This window comes from Platalea leucorodia (genome assembly GCF_965183815.1).
Source record: "Platalea leucorodia genome assembly, chromosome: 3".
Taxonomy (NCBI): Eukaryota; Metazoa; Chordata; class Aves; order Pelecaniformes; family Threskiornithidae; genus Platalea; species Platalea leucorodia.
Window position 1 is genome coordinate 110,843,321 of NC_138825.1, and position 18,775 is coordinate 110,862,095.

General features: G+C 41.7%; 1 protein-coding gene across 1 annotated transcript in view; it reads left to right on the forward strand.

The window, feature by feature from the left end:
• Positions 1-3,135: 3,135 nt before the first annotated feature.
• Positions 3,136-18,775, forward strand: part of ASAP2 (ArfGAP with SH3 domain, ankyrin repeat and PH domain 2) — a gene marked incomplete at its 5' end in the record, with an annotated part of 93,500 nt that continues 77,860 nt past the window's right edge. Inside the window, one exon of the mRNA XM_082306242.1 lies at positions 3,136-3,261. Within this exon, the coding sequence (XP_082162368.1) occupies positions 3,136-3,261 (126 nt within the window). The remainder of the gene's footprint in view (positions 3,262-18,775) is intronic.

An 18,775-nucleotide genomic window follows, 5' to 3' on the forward strand; every position in this document is an offset into this window, starting at 1 on the left:
TAGTAGAAGACCTTTAACTGCATGACTTGGTCAAAGGAGACAGTGACATTTTATCTAGTATTAATTGCAGATAAGAAAGCAAGCAAGCAAGCAGTGTCCAAAACCAGAGGAAAAGAGCAATGATGAGCAAGCAAGCAGGAAAAAAGTAGAGACAAAATAGTAGTACCAGATCCTGCATAAGCAAGCCTCATTCACAGCTGTCTCATTATCGAGACATTCCACTGCAACATTTACTTACTCACAGATTCAAAGAACAGGGCTGGATACTTAAAGTGTTGCTCATAAACACCTAGAGGCCAGAGTGGACAGGTAGATGAGCCAGTATGATACTGGGACCAGAAAGTCTAATGACACTCTTGAATATAACAGTGAGGGACTAGAGAACCAGGATAATAATACATTGAGGTTAGAACTATAAAAATGATGGAAGGGCTGAGAAAATATCCTTTCAGTGAGAGACGCAGGACTCGCACACACTAATAAAAGTGTTACTGCAGAGTAACGAGTTGCCACATGTCAGTTGACCCACACTCACCATCTGTGTACTCAGTCTTGGTTTGTGGCCAATGCAAAGCAATTCAAATTAGCTTTGCCCTCTTTGAAAGAGGGGCGTTGATCAGCTTGGTTTGTCAAGAAACAAAACTGAGAAATTATTTCTTTACAGTGTACAAGAATGCTCATAGGGAGAAAAGACTGAGTACTGAATAGCTCCTTAACCTACTGAAAAAATTATAATAATAAGCGATTGCTGGGAGACACAGTAATAGTGACTAGCCATTGTCATAAAACACTAACAGAAGCAGTGAATTCGCAAAACTGAGTCTTTATATCAAGGCTAGATGTCTTCTAAAAGGTTCACCCAAGCACAAATCTTTAGCTTCAGAAAAAAAGAGAGCTGAGGGAAATGCTCAGTCTGTCAAGCAAAAAGGCCTAGCAGTTTCATTGGGATGGCAAATTTTTTAATCTATTAAGTTAAAGATCAGAAGATATCACTGCAATCATCTAACCTAACCTAATGTGTAAATATGGTCTATAGAATGTAAAGATTCATTGAATGATGATACTATCTTAGTTGTATATACTTCAATATCAAACTGAAGATGCAACCACTAGATACTACATTGATATGCTACAGGTTCAGACTACACCTGATAGAAGAGCTGTTGCAAAAAGTAAAAATCTAGTATTATTTGCCTTCCAGACCCCAAGTTTTTCATCCCCTTCAAAATTTCTAAATAAATATGCCACATTGGAAGATATGATAGCTTAAGAATGCTGGTTTGGGTACTGGTGTGATAAGTGCTGCTCTAAAGCTATCACCATCAGCTGACACAAAAATGAAATGTAATATCACACATGTTTTTAGCAAGAATGAATATTTATACTCAACCTGGTCACAAATATACTCATTATTATGTGACATTCAAATACAGACAAGAAGTTTAATGCATTAGCACTGGAACAATTTATACCTGTATATGCCCCATTAACTGAAACATGCACAAGTCTTAAGGAGGAGAGGGTTTATAATACAAAATTATATGGAGACAGAAGTTAAAAGAAAAATAATGGTGGCGATTTTTATGAAAGAAAATAAAAACAATTAGAATAGAAAAGCTAGTAAGAATTAGAATAAGGAAAGAACATGCAGATAGTCATTGCTCATTCATCTGCTTTGCTACAAGTAAAATAAATATGGTTCACAAGCTTCATCCTTTATGTTAAAGGAGAACTTTATAACAGTAATAGTATAACAGTAACAGAAGAGTATAACAGTAACAAGGATTGCAAAGGGCAGTAACATCTGTGTAGGCCTGCAGTTATTTATCTGGACATTTTACAAACTGCAGCAACAGAGTACCTGCTTACGCATCTGAATTCCCCAGAGAGTTTTAAATCACAGTAATAAAGAATCACTTATAGAAAGCTAGTAACTGTATCACCAGAGGGGAGTGAAAGAGCCACGGGAGAGTTTCTGGGCCAAAACGCAGACTTCCAAAGCTTTCTGCACTAACATGCTGGAAGTCCTACGGGCTTTGAGGCCAAGAGAAACCACCGCCGTGGCTCACACCCCTGTATTCCCAACGCAGGGAAGCACCGTGCCCGCTCGGTGACACCTTGCCAGTCTCCCTGCTGCTTCATCAGTCACGAACGCCGCGGCTGGGGCCGAGTTTTGCACTTTCTGCCTCAATTAATCCTTGTGGCTTTATATTAACGAACAAAGCGTCTCCTCCTCTGATAACAACGTTTCCTCTTCGACTACAGAAAAAGCTTTCTACAAATTTAGATATAGACATTACTTAGCCTAGAAGTATTTTTGCATAGACCTCTTGGGAACGACAGCATTTCTCAGCTTTAGCTCCCTCAAAACTAGTCAGTGAACTCGTAAAAAAGATTAAACTGTTGAAATACAGATTGTGAACCGTGAGGGAAGAGGCTGTCCCCGTCGCCTCCGGGCAGCGACGGAGGGGACAGTGCGGAGACCTGTCCCGTGGGCTGCCACCCCTCCCTCCTTGCATCAGGTAGGCATCGCACCTCACCTTCCCCTGCCCTTGGCTTCTTCTTGTTGCTACACACGATCTTAGTTACACGGCTGGATCTGCCCTGCCTGTCCCTGGGACTACCCAGCCGCTGCCTGCCGCCAGACCCGCGGGACTCGGGAGGGAAGGCGGGAGGGAGGGGGCCGCCATCTTCTCAGGGCGGGCGCCGGGGGGCGAGTGCGTGGCTGCGGGTCTCCTCCGGGCGTGCGGGGACGGAAGGGGGGGACATGCGGCCGCGCCTCGGCCCGCCTCCGCCTTGTGTTTGTGTGTGAAGGAGAAAGCGAGAGGGAGGGCGGGGTGTGGAAGCAGCTCCCGCCGCCGCCGCCTCCCCCCCGCTCGCCGCTGGGCGTGTGCCCGGCCCCCGGTGCTGCGTGACCGCGCGGGGAGGAGGAGGAGGAGGAGGAGTGTGGGTGCGGGGAATTTCCTTGTGTGGCGACGGAGGAACAACACCGCTCCAGACGGCGGGGCTGCGAGGAGGGCGCTGCCGCCGCCGGTTGCCGAGCGATGTGAGGGGGGAGCCCCCCCGGGCCCTCCCCTCCCCCCGGAGCCGCCTGCTTTCCCCCCCTCCCCTCGCCCCACTCATCCCCGCCCCGCCATGCCGGACCAGATCTCCGTGTCGGAATTCGTGTCCGAGACCAATGAGGATTACAAGTCACCTACCGCCTCCAACTTCACCACCCGGATGGCCCAGTGCAGGAACACGGTGGCGGCCATCGAGGAGGTGAGCCCCGGGAGGGGAGGCGCGGCGGGGCGGGGAGCGGGCTGCGCAGCCCCCTCCGGCCTGGCCGCCCGCCGCCGCCGCGGCGGCAGCAGCAGAGAACAAGGCGCTACCGGCGCTGGCTCCTGCCGCTCCCTCTCCCCGCCCGGCCCCGCGGAGCGCCCTCGGCTGCCGCTGAGAGGAAACGGGGCTCGCCCGGCTGGAGAGGGGAAAGAAAAGGAGAGGGGGGAAGGGCCGAGGCGCCGCTGCCCCCGGCCGCGGGGCTGGGGCTTCGCCCGCCTCCCCGCTCTGAGCTCGCCCCTCAGCGCACGGCGGGGCAGGGGCTCCGGCCGCCCCTCACCGCCGCTCTCTCAGCCTGCGGTCCGGGGAGCCCGCGCCCTCCTTTCTCTCTCCTCCTGGCGCCCGAGGAGCCCCGAGCCGGTCGGTTCCGCCCGCCCTCTCTCCTACCTGCGGGGGGGACTTGAACTCTCCGGCCTTCCCCCTCTGCCCCTTCCTTCGCGGTAACACCTGAACCGCCTCGGCCCGTCGCCCCTCCTTCCCGCCCGGCCAGCCGCCGTGTGGGGCTTGGGCCCTGGCAGCGCCGGGGTTGGCGTGTCCTTCCCCCGTGTGCGTGTCTGTCTGACTGCCTCCTGGCACAGGTGGGATTTAATCTTCTTTCCACTCCCCGCACATAGAAATTTAAACACCCTCCCCCACCTCGGGCGTATGCTTTAAGGTAGCCTTCCCTCAGGAACCGCTTCTCCGGGGTCGGGAGGCGATGCCTGCCCTGCCCGGGAGGCGAGACCGCGGCGCCGGCTCAGCCTCCCCTCGGTGCGCCGGAGCCCCAGCCCCCTCCTTTTTGCCTCCTCTCGGACGGCCCGGGCTGCGGATACTTCGTGTGAGCCGCTTTTGTCTCGCCAAGAGAGCTGTTTGTTTTTCTTTCTTTAAAGATAATCGAAACGTGCCGTTGAACCTGATGGTAGGAGCCCTCCCCAGCACGGAGGGTGGCTGCCAGCACTGGGGAGGGAGAGAGAGAGACTCTTTTCCCTTCTGTTTCAAATCAGAGGGAAATCTGGGACAGGTCTGAACACAGTGAGAGCACATTCCACATCCCGGTCATATACGCACAATGAAATGAGAAGCGTCTGTGTATCTTGATTCCTCTAGCAGCTTCTCTGAAGTAACTTGTGGGAGGGGGGGGGGGGGAATCTTACTTGTGATGCAGATTAATTTGCTCCATCTACCTGTTACATCAGTTCCTACAGTGTGTGTTTAGTTGATTTGTTTTGCAGTAAGCATATATTTTAAAAAGAGCCTCTTCAGCAAAAAGAATCTTGTCAGTAGTTGATGTCCCATCTTACAAAAGAACTGCCACGAGCAATGGATTATTAACGTGTCTTAAGTGAACAAAACCCAGGTTAGGTGTTTAAACACCCTTTTCAGGATTTTCCTGTTTTGCCAGTTCCCAAAACCACTACAGCAGGGAGTTGAATTCAAAATAATCTGCACAGAAGGAATTACTGTTTTGTTCCTGAGGTAATTTTCTTCCCTGCAAGCTTGCACTTAAATGCCTGGATTTAATTACACCTTATTAACCTGATAGTCTTAAGATCAACAATTCTGTATCAAAGGCAACTTTTTCTTAAAGAATATTTATAATAGTGAATTATTTTGGTTGTAAGGTAGAACTGTCTAATAATTGATTAACACAAAATAGAAGTTGGTGTAAGCATTTGGGTCAAAAGCAGTTTTGCTAGATTTAGAGATTTTTATTACAAGTCTCACAAAAATTGGTCTTTCTCTAAGCCTCAATTTCTAAAGCTGTATGGTTGCAAAAGTGTCATATCATTTCTCAGAAAAAACATGCAAAAAAGTTTTTTTTCATTTTCATGTCTGATGATACAAAATTTATATATGATGGCATGAAATTTATAACATGTATCTTAAGGTCTGTTAAAGATTCAACTCAAATAAGTTGCATCTTGAAAACCTTTTTTTAGATTAGGAGAATGATACGCCTTTAAAAATTTGAATATGGTAGATTCTTACTTAATCTGTCTGCTTGGCATTTGGTTTTGTGTCAGATCTCTGATACACTGCTGTTTGATTTTTAAAGAAACTCAATCAGTATGTTAAATCTTTGTATCTCTGCATATTTTGGATATTAGACACTGTCTGCTAGCTTAGGTACAAAAATTATCTTTTATGATAATGACGATGAAGAATGTGCCCAGTGTCTTACAGATCTAAGTAAAGTTTGCAAGGCAGGAGATGAGAGATGGCACTGGCCATAGCTGCTGTTAATAGTATTGATCTATCTGGCACTTTTGGCAAAATACCAGCAGTTGCTACCTGCTTGTGCTGCTGTCCTAAAGCATGTGTTGAAATGACTACTGATTTTTTTTCTTGTGATTTATCAAGAGCAACAAACACATTTTCATGGTTTCAAAACTGTGAAATCTTTTTTCAGACTTAGACTTATTTGTTTTGGAAATACTCAGGTCCTTTAGCATGACGTGCCTGGTTTTTCAGGTTAAATGTGATCCTTTGATAAAAAGCTGCCTATCAATTGTGTAATAGAGAAGTCAGTGCTCAGCATCTTTTTTCTAAAAGGCTAGGCAAGAATTAGTTCATCAGCTTGTTATGAACTAAGACTTTGTAAAATCTAAAAATGTACAGGTAATACAAAGAACCTGTTTGAGTTTTCGGTGCCACAAGTACTGTGAAGCATCAGTTTCCCGTGCGCGCTGCTCTGTTGCAGTAGACAGTACGGTTCTGAAAACTGGGCGGCCTGGCTGTGTGTGATTTAGGGAATGTGTTACTCAAAACAGTTAATAGGTAAGTTGAAACCATGCTCACTGCTGGCTTTGTGTATGCATTGATTTTAACAAGTGACTATAAGAGCTAGTTTATTAACTGAAGACAGTTAAGTTTTCATTTTCCAGGATATTGTATACATGTATTGAATCAACAAATTAACTGGTTAATACTGATACTTTGAGGATGTCTCAACTCCTTTTCCCAGGAAATCTGGTTCTGGAATGGACTATGCAACTGCCTGCATGGAGCCAGCCGACTCTCCCAAGCCTGGCACTCCCTTGGAAGCAGAGGCGCAGGGGGAGGCAGTGCAAGAGCACAGGGGGTGGGGGCTAGCGTGACTTGTTAGCCTGAGCTCAGCTCTGTACAAACACAGGTATCTGTTTCCAGATCCCGATGGGAACTCTTTTGCACTTATCATTAACACTGCTGGCTACCAGTTTTGTAATTCTGTCTTAGTTAATTAGCAGGTGTCTAAAAGTGTCTTAAAAGTTTAGTTAATGAGGCCTTGCTTTCAGTGATGGAGTGGAAGAGGCTTGTTAAGTGAGGAAATCAATAAGATGTTGGACGATTATATGTGTATAACTTACCGATTATGTCTCTGTGGGCAATGGTATTGCCTTAAATCAGTGCTTTCTGAACTTGGATTAACTGACCTCTGTCAGTTGTAGAATATTATTGATTTTCAGTATTAGTTGAAAGTACTTCGGGTTTTACTGTTTTATGTGATTATATACACCGATTACAGACCCCAGTCATGGCCTTTGAGATCACCAGAAGCACCTGCATTGCAGTTAGGAAACTGGTGCCTATTCAAACACTTGGAGAAAGAGAATCTGATCCTTTGCTCTCGGTAGTGGCAAAGGGATTAGGAAAGGCATGCTTGTGGAACACAACGTGATTTCAAAGGAAAAGGAATCATAATTTCTGCATTGTTCTCAGATTAGGATGTTGCTTAGCAAAATGTTGGGAATCTTTAGCTTCTGCTAAAACAAAATTACAAGTGAGCAGTATATGTCACAGGCCCTTACGGGTTACTGTTTAATCTTTGCATGTATGATAGTGACTAAGATTAAACAAGGTTTAATTGATTGAGCGCAGAGCGTAGTCACATGACTGGGGGAGGGGTTGCTTGAAATCAGTAATCTAGTCTGACAAATGCAGTCTTTTTAGTTGACTGTTTCTATTAAAGATCCCAGGATCTTAAAATGCGTGGTGACTGTTGTTAAGCTATGAACGCTTAAAAATCTGATTTTAGTACTGCTATTGCTTAGAACATACACTTCTTTCTTTTATGTACTATAAGTTACATAAAATAGTCCCTAAACTGTAATGGAGCCTGCAAAGTGGTCCTAATAGCTGTGATCATTAAAGATTTTTAGAAATTATTTTACAGTGATTTAATGCCTAGAATCCAAGTGTGCCACTTTTTTCAAAGCATGGGTTAAGTTTTACAATAAAGACTGGAACTGAAGCCCATAAAAATCTTACCTATTTATTTCTTTTCTATCTGCTTATCATGGTCCAGTGCTTGTGGACCAAGGAAGAAGGGCAGGGGGCTGTTGTGCAGGCTACTATGTAAACGGAGAGTAGCAGACAGTTCATGTGCTGAAGACATTTCCATCTAAGTCAGGATCTGAGGTGCAAAGTTTGCCCTGCCTACTTAAGCTTCACTGCATGCACAGATTTCCCTATAAAGAGAGGAGAATGGAAACATTGAGAGAAGTTTAATAGGTTACTGGAACACCCTCCCCAGCATAGTAGCACTTGCTACTGGGATGAATGTCTTGTAAGAAGTAGACAGGACAAACGTGTGGTGGAAAGATGTAAAGCATACAACCAAAAGAAACAGTATAGTGGTACCAAAGATGGTCTTAGTTCTCCAGATAGAAATAGATTTCAATAGATTGTTTGGGGTCTATTTAAAAGCACTCTTCAGGAATTTCTGTAAAATCTGTGAAATTAATGTTAAAGCCATAACTTGTAATTTCAGGTCTCTGCTTGCGTTTGTTCTGTTCCATAGGATGTTCTATTCCATAGGATGTTCTATTCCATGGAATAGGACCTATTGCCTTAGGTCCTATTCCATAATTATTGCACCTCAATGATTCTGTTATTTTTACAGTTTAAAAGATTTTTTTTTTTTTTTCCTGGTAATTTCCACTCCTAGAAATGCAGCATGTCATTTCAGTATCAAATCCTTTTGTTTCTCACTGTCACTTAGAACACAAGTTTTTGTATCAGAAATGGTAACAACTTCTTGCCACCTAAGGCAATCCCACAGTTTTTAGCTGGCTTGGAGAGGTGTAAGGGATCAATGCTTGTTGAATTTCATTCCCTCTTCTACATTAAAATTCTGTAATTCTCTCTGCTCCGTTTTGGTTCTGCAAAGCTACCAAGGGCAAGAGGTAATAAATAACATCTTGGTAGGGTGGGTGAATGTGACACTGGATACATGCATACACATCTGTGTTTTTAAAATTTATACTTTCCCCATCACGTATTTTTTGCTTGTTAGGTCTTTAGGACTGGAGTTCTGTCTTACTATACTACACGATTGTGACTTGCTTTTGAAAGCTATGTGCAAAAGGTGGTTTTGTATACTTTGAGAAGCAGTAGGAAATGTCATATATTGTAGTGTGTTTTGGGAAACTTGCTACTGTTATTTGTATATTTCCTTTTAATAAAATATATCTTTGTGCCTACTATAATGTGCTTTTTGGTACAACACATTTGCACACTTTTCTTACCTCATTACTAAATACAGTTCCATAAATACATGTTGTTTAAAACTTTTTTTGTGTTCCACTTCTGCTTCCTTTCTGGAATTGTGATTCTCTGTCATCAGCATCCAAAGAGGTTTCTGGAAAAGTCATTATGACACAAATGGCATGATGATCTCAAAAGTTGTGTGGGAATTTTTTTTCTTTTTGAGAGGAATACGGAGGATGGAAGTTGCAGAAATACAAGACCTGAACTATAGGTCTTCAGCTGGAGCTTTGTGCATGTTTTAAAATACAGAACTTAAACCTTTAAAGGACAGACAATATGCAGTCAGTTAAAACAATTTCAAGCCATATAAGTAGATTGCTGTGCACCTTACCTTAGTGCATCCGATGATTCATCTGGTTCCTGTTACCAAATGCCCCCATTCCCCATAGGAGGGTCGACGGAAAATATGTACATTTCTGAAGTATTTTACTAACTGTGGCTTTTGTCTTTTGATTTTTCCCTAGTGCCGCTGCATTTCTCAGAACTATCTTATCTGGATTTAGTGTACTTCATGCTGATACTAAAAGAGGGTAGAGGTGGAAAGGGGCTAATTCTGCTAACCCACCTTTCACTTGCCCTTTTCATCTTCATGTTGTTCTCTGTGTACCATAATATACAGCAATGCTAGGTAAAGGTGAGGCCTTCTTTCGGAAAGGCATTGCAAAGTCACTGGACAAAAACCTAATCCGTGCTCCAAAGCACTTACAGTCCACATGTCAAGTGGACATGGCTGGTGAATACAGGTGGAGGAATCCAAGAAAACTTGGTGCACCTGACTAACGTACGGTCTTTGTAGCTGAACCGCTGTGAAGTGTTTTCTTTTTATTCATATGCATTAGAGTAGTGGTTCTTAAACATTTTAGTTCAACTCTTAAATATTTTATTTTTTTTTTATAATTTGCACCTTCCACATGTGTGTGTGTATACGTATATATAATTACATACAACCATTCCCTATCTGAACTCCTGCACCCCAGCTTCTGAGCCTTGCTTGCATGAGATCCATCTGCCCCATTTCCCCAGAAACAACCTTTGCACCTGAAGCTCCAGAAAAGTTGGGCCTAGCCCTATTGAGGTTAGCTCTTCCCTCTGTTGTCTTGGGTATCAGGCTTCTCTACGCTTTCTTGATGTTTACAGTCTCCTTATCTGTCAATTTCTTGAAGCTCCTTTGCTACAGTGGTTGTTGGTGCTTTGCCCTGCCTCCGTGGAGCTCCCTAGCCTTGCCCCCGCTGCAGCAGCCTTGGCCCAGCCCTGTCCATGGTACCAGAGCCATGGCTGCAGCTCAGATGGGCTTCACGCTAAGCTGGGGTGTCTCTCATGGGTGGGTTAGCAGCAAGAGTCTTCACTTGCCCTCCGTCCTCATTGGCTCTAAAAGAATGTCATATTCTTCATGAAGTTACTAGAGAGGGAAGAGGAGATGTTCTCTGGGTCAAATCTTTCTGCAGCTTCTCCAGCTGTTGGGATATCTTCCCTCCTTGCTCCCCTTCCCATTCTATGTTTAGTGATCTGTATAGCTCAGAAGAGTTTGTGGATGCTATAAAACATAAGTGTTGGTAAGATAAGTACCAACTAAACATTGGTAGGAAAACACAAAGGCATGATTCTAAAAAAACTAATGGGTGTTCATGGCTGGAGTTAGTCTGATCAGAGGGAGGGGGAGTGGTGAGTGAACAAGAGATGATTGGTGTTGCCTACTAATAAGTATTAGAATCAAAGACCACCATCTTACATTTAATACAAAGGAGAGTGCTGTTACAAGTATGGAGAGGGATTCATTGCATAGAAGACAAACTGAAAAGTTTAGTATCATGAGTGGATGTGACTGAGGAAGACTGTATTTGTCAAGGCCGGAATGTTGAAATAATCCAAATTAAATTATGAGATCATGGATAAAAACCTTAGCTTAGAGTGAAAGGCTGTATTTTAGAAATATGCAGAAGGGATCTGCATCATTGATGATAGACAGGTTTCAGTTTAAGAGAACCTGTTGGTTATGGTCTGGTAAAGCAAGCTGTCTGCTAACATTGCAAGCATGGAGGAAGAGTGCAAGAGGAATAAATAAGAGATCTATTTCAGCTACATTATGGTCAGGCATCTGTGACGACAAGCCAAGATGCTGACTTTTACAGAAGGAAACAGATAGAAGCAGGAGAAGCTAACATGAGAATTGCTGATTTAAAGGCAGGAATCAAGTGGATGTTGTGGATGAGACTGGAAACAAGTGCTGTTTGAATGGTTGGGGCTCAATTCATTGTGTACTAAAAGCAAAACAAAGAAATTAAAAGCAAAAACAAGGCAAAACAATTATATTTAAGGAAAAAGTAATTTTTCATTTTTTGGGAGCTGCTGAGGTCAGCAGAACTGAAGAGTTTATGTACTAAAGCATGAAGAATGTTCATGAAGTATCCTAGGAAAGGGGAAAATTATAGGAAAAACTACAGACTTGAAACACCCCAAGAAGAATGTCGTAAATGAGCAGAAATGGGAAGAAGAAGCCAGGTAGTCAGAGGAAAGTTTTTTCATTAAAGGGTATGTGTAAAGATAAAAGACAAATTTGGAAAAGTCAAGTTTCTTTAGGAATGACAGCAGGCAGTAAAGAAAACAGAAACAGTCTTTAAGCACATAGAGTTGGGAGGAGAAAAAGAAAGGATAATACGCAGTTAGAATGTAGTAGTATTAAAGATAATATAGGTATTGCCAAATCTAAATGAGCGCTCTGCTGCAGTTTTTGAGCTCAAAGTGTGAGAGAACGTAGAATGGATAGCAGGAATAGAGATGCAAGTAAGCAAAGCAATAAACAAAGCAGTGAGCTTAAAGCACTCAGTTTGTTGGGGCTGGTTAGCTTATTTTCCAGGATTCTGGAACAACTAGGATGGTAACTAGCAAATGCTCCTAATAAATCCTCTGAAGACTAGGATGATAACTGATATAAGCACAGAGGATAAAAAAGCAGAGATGGAGAGAAGAGGAGAAGCATTTACAGCTAGTAAAAATGATTGCAATGGATACAGACATGCAGACCATGACTGTTAAATTGAGGAGAAGAGATGTTCTTACTCAAAGATTGCAAGTATCCCTGGATGAGTGGCAGGCTAGCGAAGTAACCAGTTCCCCTTCCTGCTTCCAGAAATGCTTGAAAAATACTGTAAACAAGTATTTACAGCAAGTGCCACTGCTATGCAAGAAGACAGTACTTTTACATTTGCTTTCATTTTTAAGTTGTAGCATAGTCAGATGTGCAAGAACTTCACATCAGGAGAAATTATGTGGCTCCTTGTTTACTCTTGCATTGGTGCTGGCAATTTCTTATGGAAACAGAATTACTGAGAGTCATACTCATAAAGCTGTAGAGAGTGATTACACCCAGGTTTCACGTAAAGTTAAAATCTCAGCTTTGGTCCATTTTGACTGTGACAGATTTCCCCCCCCCCCCCCCCCCCCATAAACCCAGCTGGAAAATGTAGATCAAGTTATGGGGCAAACAGAAGTTTGGTGTTCGTAACTATTGATTTTATTGCAAGCGGATGGTAGGATTGTTTCTCTTTTTTTCCCTAGCCTTTTCCCCACAGTCTCAGGTTTGTTAGCACCAAGCTCAAGCTTCCATATGCAAAATGCTTACTGTATGTAGTTGCTCTCAGTGGGGACAGAGACGTAAGCCGGAAGAGTCTTTGTATTACATATGAGATTTTCTGTGATTAAGATGACCACCAGCTTCTTTTATTTGCACTCAATCCAGACATTTACATCAATGTAGGGATTAAGTGGAGGAGTAAATTTGGCTAGGAAACAACAAAAAAATGGGAACACAAGAAAAAGTAAGACTCAGAAAGTAACAGGCAGCTGAAGTGCCTAGGAGGTAATATGAGGCTGAGTCAAAAGTGAAGAGCAAGAAAATGGAATCTGAATTAAAGACAAACAGGGAGTCGAGAGTCATCCAGAGGCAGAAGTACTGTGATGGCATATGAGGAGCGGAGGGTCAGGAATTGGCATAGAGATGGTAGCATTAAGGAGGGGATAAGGAAATGTATCAGAAGCCTAAGGAAGTTCAGAGGAATCAGAATTGACAGGAACTGCAAAGGAAGGGGGAGTGTGGCAGTGTTTATGCAGGAAGTAGGATGAAAACACCAGGCAGAGAATGTGGAGGGAGGGCTAATGTGAAAATGATCAGTATAGTAAGGAGGCAGGCAGGGATATAAGAAAGGGGTAGTGATGGAGGCAAGTGGCTAAGGGTGATATCATAGCTACATCCTACCCTATAGTTTAGGAGAGTGGAAGAAGAGTTCTGCATATTATGTATCTAGAAAATGGGACATAGTACTAGGTATTACGCAGACTTTATTAGCTGTTGTATATATCTCAATTTTAGAATCATAGAATTGTTTAGGTTGGAAAAGACCTTTAAGATCATCAGGTCCAACCGTTAACCTAGCACTGCCAAGTCCACCACTAAACCATGTCCTCAAGCACCACGTCTACCCATCTTTTGAATACCTTCAGGGATGGAGACTCAACCCCTTCCCTGTGCAGCCTGTTCCAATGCTTGATAACCCTTTTGGTGAAGAAGTTTTTCCTAATATCCAATGTAAACCTGCCCTGGTGCAACTTGAGGCTGTTTCCTCTTGTCCCGTCACTTGCTACTTGGGAGAAGAGACCAACGCCCACCTGACTACTACTCTTTTCAGGTAGTTGTAGAGACTGATAAGGTCTCCCTGAGCCTCCTTTTCTCCAGACTAAAAAACCCCAGCTCCCTCAGCCGCCCCTCCTAAGACTTGTGCTCTAGACCCTTCACCAGCTTTGTTGCCCTTCTTTGGACACGCTCCAGTACCACAATGTGCTTCTTGTAGTGAGGGGCTCAAAACTGAACACAGTACTCGAGGTGCGGCCTCACCAGTGCCGAGTACAGGGGAATGATCACTTTCCAATCTGGAAAGAGAAAATAATTTACCTTATGGGGGAGAATTTATTGATGGAGGGACTGAGATACAGCACTGTAACTGAATAGCTTTTTTCTTATGAGCAATGCTCCTTTGCAGGAAATAAGCTTGGGTAGTGTGAATCAGTACTTTTCATGTAGAGTAGTAGGCTTTGTTTTCAAGTGAGTAGGTGTTGGACAGAATTTGAAAAATTTGCTTCATTGTGTATGTGAACTCTTTCACAAAAATATTTACTATGGAAGTGACATATTGAAGTGTATTTCTTTGGACTATATTCTTTAAGAGGCGGCTGTAAAAGTTAACATGAAAGAATCTATTGTATAAATTCTAGCATCTGACTTGTTAAACCAAGAAGAAATAGAGAATTGAGAGGGAAGGCTGGAATTCTGCTCCTTGTTGTCTTGGAGCAGTATGGTGTATAGAACCATCTGCTGTTTGTGGACCCTTCAGCTATCCCTGATTAAAGATCAGATTATCAATGTAGTTCTAGTCTGAAATCTATAATTCTGTCTAGGCATTATGCTAAGTATGTGTGTAGATACATCAAAACAGCTGAAGTGATTAGAGCTGAACAAATTACTTTTACGTTCCTGAAAGCTTTGTTCTACATTTAGAAGGCATATAGGAAGGGAAGAAAATAGTGAAGCGATGTGAACATTCATACGGATTATTTTCTCATGTTTTATGGTTTCTGTTCTTTGTTAGTGGAAGATTTCTTTCTAGGATATGTAATTTCAGGGAAACTTAGCCTGTATTCTAGGGAAGTCAACTTAGAAACAAATGCATTTACTAATCATTTTAAGCCCCTTCAATCAAACAGGATTACTGTTTGGCTATAGCAATAGGAGTGGAAATTTCCTTAGCACATGCAAACACAGAGCCCGTGCTCTGTTGTCGCATGTAAAACATGCAGTATAGAGTCTTGCAAAGCACATGTTTTTAATAATTCGTTTGTTTTCCAGAACTGTAGGTGTGTATTACACGACAGCAGAAAAAATACCATCAGAGTCCTCCTACGCTTTGAGCTCCATGTAGACTAGATGCTAGCTGTGCTGAAGAGAGTAGCATTGAAGAGGCAATGAAGTAGTAGATCTTTTGTAAGCTGCTTTTTGTTTGGTTTCATTCATTCTTTTGCTTAGTTCATTCTCTTCTGTTGCTTAACTGCTCTGGTTGTGGATGACAAGCTTTTCGTGTAAGTATTTTCTGTGCTAGGGATGGAGTGGCAGTGTTTGCCACTGCCTTCCCTGTCCCCCAAGCCATATGGATGTGGTCATGGTGCAAGGGCACATGGTGCTTGGTTACATATAGATTCATGCATTTGCCTCTTCAGTTTCGGTCAGTTGACTGAGTATCTGTTTCCTGTTTCTTTTAAGAACACAACAAAAGTGCTGATAGGCCTGGACCTGCTTCTCTGTTCTAAACTGCTTCAATTTTAAATGCAGAAGTTGTTGAGTATTTTATCTTAGGTAGCAGCTGTATATGAATTTACCTTCTTAATGCTCAGTGGTACAGGGAAGTACTGTTTACTCCATTTTATAGATATCTTCTATGTATGTGAACTCCCTAATTATTTTGGCAAATGTCACTCTGTTGGGAAAGCTTTTTATTTTTACGTCAAATATGATGTAAATGGGTGTTTTATATCTTCTGTTTGGTACACTAATAATTGTGTGACTTAAGATTCACTTACACTTCTAGGAAGCTGTCCTTAGTGACAGGAGTGCCTGAACTGTTAATTTTAGTTATACTTAAAGCTGTTGAAATTGCAGCAGAATTTAAGATCATTGTTTTCAAGACTGTAATAGTGTCTTGAGATTTCTCTAGTTGGGCACTGAAAATGAATGACAATATATAACAGTTTGGATGCATTCTTTCATTTAAAAACAAATTCCAAAGTGGAAATTCATAGAACATTATGTTTATGCATTTATGCAACAAGAACTCAAGCTTTTTACCAATAGCTATGGCATGACAAAGCATCAACAAAATGAAATTAGTGCAATTTCTTTTTTCCATTTAACCAAAAGAGTAAGATACTGATGTTATGTTATGTTTGATTGCCATAAATTGGCTAATCTTATATTTGCATTAGCTGCTGTTAATTATGCGATCATGCAGTTACTTTTTAATGGGGGAAAAATGTATTAATACTGAGAGACCATGCAGAGATTTTCAAAGGTGGTATACTAAATTATAAAGAGGTTTGAGTGAAAATCACAGGCTGAAGTCTGGAAGGCAGTATAGAATAGAAATAATTTTGCAATGTTTCAAGAGAAAATTAATTTTATCATTTGACACTGGGCTTTCATGTGAGAAGTGGTGAATGAAACTGAAAGGTTCACTATATAAAATGTATTAAATTGTAAAAGGAAACAACTCTCTACTGGAGAAAACTAAGCTGTAGTAATTAATATGCCACCAGTATTATCGGTAGATGCCTTCCATAAATTTCTACCCTAATAATAGAGAGGTGGTCTGGTGTATTGCTTTACCTCTGCTTATCCTAGTTTTGACAGCTTGTTCAGTATTTTGCTAGGAATACTTGGTATATTTGAGGTGATTTGTCTTTGTCTCTTCCAAGTCCCCTCTAGTTACCTGCCATTCTTTGTTGTGGGAGTATGGTGTCCTAAAAGTTCCAGGTGTATCATGAACTAGAAAAACTTTGTGCGCCTTTTATTCCGTTTCAGAATGGCCACCTTGTATATATGTCTGCCAAAGATGTTTATAATACAGATGTTGTTATTTATTTCTGTTAAGAAGTTCTCAGAGGCCTGTTAAGACTGAGGTTTGATTGTGCTACGTTGCTGTAGACTGTTTTCTTTTCTTGGTTAATTTCTGGTCCCTAGAATTGTTGGATAAATAAAGAAGATAAAGAAAAAGTCAAAGAGTGCTGGATGGGGAGGGATAGGTCATTTGATGGCATCCAGTTGATCTGTGCACATGCCACAAAGGTTTTCATTTTTAGGGTAGAGTAAGTGCATTATATATAGGGAAAACTTACTATTTAGTTATAGAGATTGCAACTGGGATGTCTGCCTGGTTTAAGTAGAGGGTTTGAAGACTACTAAAACCAAATCAGACCATTGATATGGGAACTTTTGAGTATCTGGAAAGTGTTTCATTTGTTGATTACTCCCATAAATAACTAAAAATTCTCTATTCAAAGAGCTTGTCATATGCAGAATAAAAGGGCATTATGTTCTGCAGAGATTAATTCTTGTTGGGTCTGATGGTGTATAAAAGGATTTAATACTAGGGAAAAGAGTACTGAATTGAGAAATCTGCAAAAGGAAAACCCCATCAGCTTAGCTCATCGTAAATGCTCTTGAGCCACACAGGGTGAGGATCAGCCTCTTCCAACAGCTGGGCTCCGAACCATGAAGGGCTTTGATGGATGCTGACAGCAGACAGAAAGGCAAAAACATGAAGCTAGAGAAAATATCTTGCAGGCTGAGGACCAGCGAATTTTGACATGGGTAAAGGGATGGTAAAGTTTACTTGGCTGTTCAAGACAGTCGTCACTGGAACTTTATCTTCTTACCTATGTTACTTTGGTCTATATAATGATATATCTTAGGATGTTGAAGCATGTAATACTAAACACATGGATATGGATATCAGGAATTGGCTAGTGCAACTGGAAAATTAAACAACAATTAAGTAATAAGTAAGGGACTTTTATTTACATGCCCTTTGTTTAAAAATGAGCCACTGTAAAGAGTAAGTGCATCAAGTCTATTACGTTGCTTATGAGATCTTTATTTAAAGTCCAGTAATCTTGTCTTTGAAAGCAGATAGCTGCAATGTTGATGGTGAAATTATGAAAAGAGAAGGAAAATATATTTCTCGGTATAAAAATTGGTCAATGCAGGAGGTGGAGGTATTCTGGAGAAACAGTTGGCATAAGCATCTTCCATTCTTTTCTCTTAGGCAAGAGGTTTTATTATACAAAAATGCTTGGTGTCTGCCCTCCGGTTAAGTGTCTGTTGCATTTCCAATTTTATGTAGTGAGGGAAGCATGTGGAAACTGAATGATTAATACACAGATACAGCACCTTTTTTGTTCAGTGTGCACCAGTATCATGTAGTGACTTGTATTAATGATGTAACATTTTGTAGGCTCTGAACCTCTGATTTGGGGGATCTCTTTACTGACAGAAGTGGTTAGAGAATTCTGATTTTTAGGCATCACTTCTTTGTTTTAATAAAAAATAAAATCATTGTACGAAGTCATCGTGCTCACGTATGCTTTTGTATACAATATACAGCAGTGTCAAATTTTCCCATCTTTTACCTTTGCAACAGAATTACCTTTTACTTACAATTATTAACTTCCCAAAGCAGTGGTATTACCTCTTTCCACCATGCATACCCTTAGCTGTGTGGACAGTAGTTTAGAGCTTGAAATGTTTACTACATTTTTCTGCCAGATAGACCAGTGCTTGTTCAAACAGATTGCCTTGGCATTGGGCCCACAAGAACCACAAACCCAGATGCTGGAGAAATAATGCTTTTGTGGAAAAGGACTTTGCAGAGACAATTCTGCCATAAACCCTGTCTTTTTATTGCATATCTGTCTCTGTACCTTCACAGTCTCTTAAGTAGACAGGTCTCATGCCTAAGAGCTTATTTATACAAATTAACTGTCATAGCTACTGTAGAATATAATGTTCTGGAACATTTCTTCACATGCACACTCCAAATAATTACCCAAAATTGAAGTTTTTAAAATTATTATTCTTCTAGAATACGTTCAGAGGCTAGAATGCCTTGCCCCAGACTATGCCTATGAGGTTGTTTTCCATCCTTTGTATCAGTCCCTCCCTGAATGTGCCAGGTGATCACTGGAGAGGCTTTAGAAAAGAAACTAATACATGGAGGGAGGAAATGACATAACAGTAGGAGAATGGAAAGAGGATTTTGGAGAGGGATAACATAATTTAGGAAGTTTTTTTACCACCTTCTGTAACAGGAAAGTGGATTGAGGCCAGCAATGTAGACAGTTCATTTCTAAT